At 37.6% G+C, this 7,386-nt stretch overlaps 1 protein-coding gene across 1 annotated transcript; it reads left to right on the top strand.

Moving 5' to 3' along the window:
• The first annotated feature begins 228 nt into the window (after nt 1-228).
• On the top strand, nt 229-5,553 carry LOC103931981 (linoleate 13S-lipoxygenase 3-1, chloroplastic). The gene is made up of 7 exons (XM_009341544.3): nt 229-610; nt 988-1,256; nt 1,556-2,102; nt 3,517-3,710; nt 3,892-4,196; nt 4,313-4,579; nt 4,788-5,553. Exons 1-7 carry the CDS (start codon nt 229-231, stop codon nt 5,551-5,553), a joined length of 2,730 nt encoding a protein of 909 aa, XP_009339819.3.
• The last annotated feature ends 1,833 nt before the right edge of the window (nt 5,554-7,386 follow it).

Below are 7,386 nucleotides of genomic sequence, written 5' to 3'. Positions count from 1 at the left end.
GAACATATGTAATTGGAGGATCCTCTCTCCTATATGTTGTTTGTCTTGAAGCCAAACTTAGCTTACTTATTTTAGCCCGATTATCTTAATTAAGGCCTTTAGCTTGAGATTGATTTTGTCAATTTTCGTGCAAAATGTGGCCTATTCGCCTTGGCTGAAGATGGCCTTACGGTCCTCGCTCATCCTACTCTATATATAGGCTATAGTTATTACACCCAATTAAGCTATATGGCAATGAGTGTGGGTGCACTTACTCATCCCAATCACATTTCAAAACAAATGGATATCATGTGGCATGCTAATTGTTACAAGCAATTTTCCTCGGCCATTTTCTTTCCTTCAACAAAGAGAACTAGATTCCGAGCGATGAGTAAGAAGAGGGCGGCATTTGCAGAGATAGTTTGTTGCAAGTTCTCCGCTGCAGTTGATGTAGAGAAACCTGCAGCAGCGACGATGTTGGAACTCACTGCGCTGGTGACTGTTCGGAAAAGTCAGAAAAAGATCATAAATGTCATGGACATGATGCTTCATTGGTTTGACAATCATGCTCTTGATCGTCATAATCAAGAGGGTGTTGTTCTAAAGCTTGTTAGTACTGAAACTGAATCAAGTAAGCTGCCTAATTGATTCTATTACTAACTATTGCCTAATTGATTCTATTACTACCAATATCGTTACATCAACGAACTGTTTGTTACGTACATACCAAGTAAGCTGCCTAATTGATTCTATTACTAACCACTGCATAATTGATTCTATTACTACAGCTTGTTAGTACTGAAACTGAATCAAGTAAGCTGCCTAATTGATTCCATTACTAACGACTGCCTAATTGATTCTAGCAACGAACTGTTTGTTACGTACATACCAAACTGTGATTTTTTTTTTTTTTTTTTTAACTATAATTTCCGAAGTCTTTCTCCCATTGACGTGTTTACAATATTTGACTTAATTTTCCTTTGATTTTGTGTGTTGAAACAAATTAAGATCGGATGTCGCCAAAGCGGAGCGATGAAGCTAGATTGGTTTGGACAAAGAACCTAAAGATGGGCTCTGATCAGAAGAGCGTTTACGAAGTCAAATTTATGGTGGATCCAAAATTTGGGATGCCAGGAGCCATCACGGTGAGCAATGGATATGAAAACGAGTTCTACTTAGAAAGCGTCAACATTGAAGGTGTTGTTGATTTTCCGTGCAATTCTTGGGTTCAACCACAGAAGGTGATGTCTGTACAAAGAATCTTCTTCTCTTCTAAGGTACTTGAGACACCGAACTTAAGTTGACGATCATGTATATACATGCACACAGTTTGGTATTTATTGTCAAACTGTGAATCTGGACCAAGTTAGGTTAGTTGGCTTGGGCTGGATGCCCTTTGAAAAAAAAATGAAAAGTAAATCTGGACCAAAGTATGTTAAGAGATTAAAAAATTGCAGTAATACTTCGATTTATTTTCTTTTCATTTATGTAAAATTGTTTAGTACATGTGTTGCGAGATTGAAATCTGATTACCTACACGCTGATCATCACGACTTTGAGGCTTTGGATTTTGCAGGCATACTTACCTGGTGAGACACCAGAAGGGTTGAAAGAGCTAAGAGAAATGGAGCTAAGGCAGCTAAGAGGTGATGGGAGAGGACTTAGAATACCGTCCGATAGAATATACAACTACGACACATACAACGACATTGGAAATCCAGATAAGGGAATTGAATTCGTAAGACCGACTCTTGGAGGCAACAAGAATCCACACCCTAGACGTTGTCGAACTGGCCGCCCTCCGACCAAGACAGACGAGAATATGGAGTCACCAGTGAACGAATCCACGACAATTTATGTGCCTAGAGACGAGGAGTTTGAGGAGGCCAAGCAAGAAGCTCTTGAAGTTGGAAAGTTGAAGGGTATTCTAAGGCATATAATACCTACAGTAACAACCATTGTTAGGGACAGTAAATTTTTCAAGGGCTACTCAGACATCAACGGTCTGTATAGCGAGTCGTCTTTGCTTGAAAACAAGAAACGAAAGATGAAGCTTCCGTTGGCAAAGATTTTTACCAAAGTCCAAGAGAACCTCAAATTTGACCCTCCAAAATTAATCTCAAGTAAGCATTTATATATCATCTTAATGAAGTAAAAAATAGTTATTTCGGATCAAACAGTTAAAGTTTCAGAGTGATGCGTTCAGTAGCGGAGGGAGGGAAAAGAGGGGTTGGGGGGGGGGGGGGGGTGGTGGCGGGGTGGTGTGGGCACATGACCCCAACAACTTTATATTATTCCACACAATTTTGCTATTGATCCCCATATACCCCAATAAGAATCTCCAATAATTAGGTTCAGTTTAAGTTTATATCTGCATGCTTTTGATTTCTATTATTTATCAAGACACTATTAATCAACAGTATAGTTGATTCAATCAATTGAAAGGATTGATCAATAATCTTTAAAAGTGGTGTATTTGCTTATGGGAGTCAAATTAAAGGTTGTCGTTGCTTAAGTGGAAAAAAAAAAAAATTTCTAATATCATACGGTCAAGAACTTAAGATCACTATATGGTTATAATTGGTTGTATACGTCGAAATAAATAATGATACTATTGATAATGACGTCATACAATGACTAGTTAAATTTTAAGAACCAGTCATGAATTATATATCTAACTAACAAAATTTTAAAACATCTACTTCTTTATCATGACCTAAATGAGTTCAAATCCAACCTCTGCCACTAGCCGCATTCCACCACTAATAAAATTGATATTGTCCCCACTTAATCACCCGTGCAATCAATTGGTATGGAGTTTTTATACAAAATACCTTGATGCAATTAGAAATGGAACCATTTGATATAAGTGTATTTGTTTTTAAGTTAACCGATGTAAGACCATTTGCTTTATTTAACATGCCCCCTCACGTCGGACCACTTTGAATTTGGTCATACGTAGAGCTACATCAGTCATGTTTGTAAGCGAAACCAATAATTTGGCCCAAATCTAAAACCCTTTCTAATACCATGTTAAAGTTTCAGAGAGACAGACCGTAGTCCACCACTAATAGCATCGATATTGTGTTCCATGAACGGACTAAACATATAGATATCGACTGCCATCTTGTATGGGAAAAGTTCCAAAGTGGAATGATTATAAAACGGCTCACACATCAACTTCATAGCAACCTGCGGACAAGTTCACAAAGCCGCTAGGCCTATCAGTTTGATAAGACGGATTTGGGATTGATTTTAAAACGGCTCACATAATTTACGATCTACTTGGCAAGTTGGGAATTATCAACATACATTCCAACTTGAGGGGGAGTGTTGAGAATAAAGAATGATTTGGGATTGATTTTCCCAATCTGTATATTGTAATTTACCCTTGATTATAGGAGTGTAGGAAAGGAAAGATATTGTATAGGCTAATTTCTGGGATGTAAATTGTTTCTGTCCAGTATATTCAACGTGGTAATATACAGAAATGTTCCAGTTTAAATGTATACAATCTCACTCCCATAATTATTTCAGGGGATACATCATCTTGTTTAAGAGACGACGAATTCGGGCGTCAAGCAGTTGCAGGCATAAACCCTCTGAGCATAGAAAGGCTTACAGTTTTCCCACCCGTAAGCAAACTTGATTCATCCATCTATGGCTCACAAGAGTCAGCACTCGAGGAGGAACATTTAATAGGCCATCTTGATGGAATGTCCGTACAACAGGTATGTATATTGTACGCAAATCTTCTGTTACATGCGCATAGTACAAGAGCGAACTCATCATACCAAAAGAGCTAAATCCTAAACTCTAAATTTCATCACCATCAGATGCCAAAAGATATATGTTTTATAGTGATACAGATCATGATAGAATTCACTACAATAAATTGTGTTTAATTTGCAGGCATTGGAAGAAAACAAGCTGTTCATATTAGACTATCATGACATGTTTCTTCCATTTCTCAACCAAATAAATACTTTGGATGACCGAAAAGCTTATGGAACACGTACAATTTTGTTCTTGACCTCATTGGGAACTTTAAAGCCAATTGCTATTGAGCTCAGTTTGCCTCCAACAAAGTCAGGTTCAGCGTCCAATAAGCAGGTTCTCACACCTCCAGTTGATGCTACAGCATATTGGCTTTGGCAACTAGGAAAAGCCCATGTCTGCTCCAATGATGCCGGTGTTCATCAACTAATTCATCATTGGTATGCACAACAATTTCCATAATTTGGAGGATTGACGTAATCGTAAACATTCATTTAGACTCATCAGACAACTTTCTACTCTGCTACCAATGATAAAATTTTGAATTTTAAAACAGGTTACGCGTTCATGCATGCATGGAACCACTTATAATAGCAGCTCATCGCCATTTGAGTGTAATGCACCCAATCTACAAGCTCCTCAAACCTCACATGCGATACACCTTGAAGGTAAATGCATTGGCTCGTCAGGAGCTCATCAACGCTGGAGGCATCATCGAGTCTAATTTCACTCCTGGCAAATATTCCATGGAGTTTAGTTGTGCGGCTTATCGAGAATGGTGGCGCTTTGACCTTGAAGGCCTTCCGGCAGATCTCATTAGAAGGTTCGGACGTTATGTTTATTGCCAAACATATCCATCTATTTTGTTATTAGTCTGACTTTAACATCATATTTGGACAAGCTAGTTTCACCAAATTAATTGTTCGGATTGACAATCTGACAACCTAATATATTACATTGTCTTGCAAAAGATGCGTAAACTTTTCCTTGAGTTGATATCTTATTAACTTTATTGTCGTCTCTATATGTAGAGGAGTAGCAATACCAGACCCAACTCAACCCCATGGGCTAAGACTACTAATTGAAGACTACCCGTATGCAACAGATGGACTCCTCATATGGTCAGCAATTGAGAGATTGGTTCAAACCTATGTGAATTACTACTACTCTGATGCAAGTGTGGTTCAATCAGACACAGAACTCCATGCATGGTACCACGAGTCAATCAATTTAGGGCATGCAGATCTTTCCCATGCAAGCTGGTGGCCAAAACTCTCAACCCCAAATGACCTAATCGCAATTCTCACCACCATAATTTGGATCACAACCGCCCAACATGCTGCCCTAAACTTTGGCCAGTATCCATACGGTGGTTATGTCCCAACTCGCCCACCACACATGAGAAGACTAGTGCCAAATCAGCACGATGATCCCGATGAGTACGCCAATTTCATAAGGGAACCACAGCAATATTTTCTGTCATCATTGCCTAGCTTTTTTGAAGCAACAAAGTATATGGCAGTTATCGACATCATTTCTGCTCACTCGTCTGATGAGGAGTATATTGGGGAAAGGAAGGATTTATTGTCGACGTGGTCAGCTGACACTGAGATTGTTGAAGCATTTTATAGGTTTTCAATGGAGATGAAGAAAATTGAGAAGGATATTGAAGGAAGAAATGGTGATTCAAATCTGAGGAACAGATGTGGGGCTGGGGTCTCACCATATGAGCTGCTCATGCCAAGCTCGGAGCCTGGTGTTACATGCAGAGGAGTTCCTAATAGTATAACAATCTGAGGTTAATTCCAGGCAGTTAAATTCTTATATATAACTAATTTATAAGTATCAACCAGTTAATGTAATCTTCCTTGTACAATACCATAATACTTGCATCCGCATTTGGGGATGCACATATCCTTCCATTTAGAAATAACGTATTTTGATTGAATAAAATCAACGATCAAACCGTTCAACTTATTAATATTCATTTGGTTATCACTTTTACAAAAATTCATTCAAATTGGATGTCGTTTAATTATCCAAACGTATTAATTAAGTTGACAGTTCATCATGAATATTTTACTTGGTACTTACACTGTCGATTTGTTCTATACATTTGAATAACTAAATCATCTCGATTGTAATGATTTTATGTAAGATTGATCTTAAATGAAGATTAAGAAATAAAACAGTTCTGATAATGAAATTTGTATGATCAAGATCCATTATTCATAAGAAGGAAGAAGCTCATTCCCAAAAGAGGAATGCAAGTATTATTATCCGTTCAAAAAATGGTTAAATTCAAAACAAATAGTTTGAACCCTTTCCTTTTCCAACCAAATTGATTTTTTTTTTTTTTTTTTGTGTCAGATGATAAATTTATTACCAACAAATTATAATCGCATAAGAAGAGGCGCAATTACATGAAGAGCACAAAAGAAGATATGGACCCCCAAAACCAAAACCCAAAAGAAATTTGAGCCTAGAAACAGAAAAACCTTACAATCCTGCTTAAGTTGTGGCCGCCGAAGTATCGCGGAGAAACAGAGATCCAGCCATTCAAATCAACAAAAATGATGGAAAAAACGACTCAACAAAGCACCACATAGATCAGAACAGCAACCACAACCCAAAGAAAGCTAGTGAGATATGACCAATCAGCAACAAGGTCATTGAAGGCAAAAAACCCACCGAGGACAAATCTATGGGAAATGGTGCTGTGAACACCTGAGCCGGAGCAAAACGCACTTCCCATCCATGGAAGGTGGTGGTGTGAACACCTACGCCGGAGCTCTACGTACCTCCGAGAAAATCGCGTCAAAACGCGTTAAAGGCGAGTGACTGCAGATTAATTTGTAAATATGTGGGGTGGAGGAAAGCCGGAGACAGGTGGGAAGGGTAGGGTGAAGAAGGAATAAAACCATGTAGGTTGGGGATGGGAAAGGGGAATCGCAATTGAAGGCTTAGGTTTTGAAATTGATTGATATATATACCCTGAAAACAAAGAATAGTGGAGCAAGTTAAATTGAGCAAGTTAGGCCATTTCCAACCGAAAGTATGGCTCGTTTTAGTCATCTGATCATTCAAGAAATTAATATTTTAATGAACAATGCATGGTCATATTTTTTTCCAACTCCAACTGAGGGCCAAAGTGTCATAGAGCTTGTTTTAGTTCTGTCACAAAAAATCATCTCCAATCGAGGACCAAATAGCTAAACATAATTTATTATTTAAATTTTAAAACTACAAAAACTTAAATTTAAAACTACAACTAAAATTTAAAAAATACAACTTAAATTTAATAACTACAAGTAAAATTTAAAAAATACAACTTATATATTTCAAGTCAAATGTGATAGGTTTTACTTAGAGTTAAAAAAAAAAAAAAGAAGAAAAAAAAAAGGAAGTGGGTGGGAGAGTCCACATCAGCTTTGGGAGACGAAGTAGGAAAAAAAATGGAAATGGGTGGGAGAGATTTAAGTAACCAAACATGCTTATAAAAGCCACATCCCAATGTCCAACTTTGAACAAATCACCTTTGCCCCTATAATTAAATATCTTTTAAAAACATTTGGTCCAAAAAGAAAAAATTCAAATATAATGGCTAACTGATGTTAACTAGTTGTTGCA

Source organism: the organism of the source record quoted next, unplaced genomic scaffold, assembly GCF_019419815.1.
Source record: "Pyrus x bretschneideri cultivar Hongxiangsu unplaced genomic scaffold, Pyrus_bretschneideri_v1 Contig19, whole genome shotgun sequence".
In the NCBI taxonomy this organism is placed as follows: Eukaryota; Viridiplantae; Streptophyta; class Magnoliopsida; order Rosales; family Rosaceae; genus Pyrus; species Pyrus x bretschneideri.
This window is presented reverse-complemented; position numbering and strand designations above follow the sequence as displayed.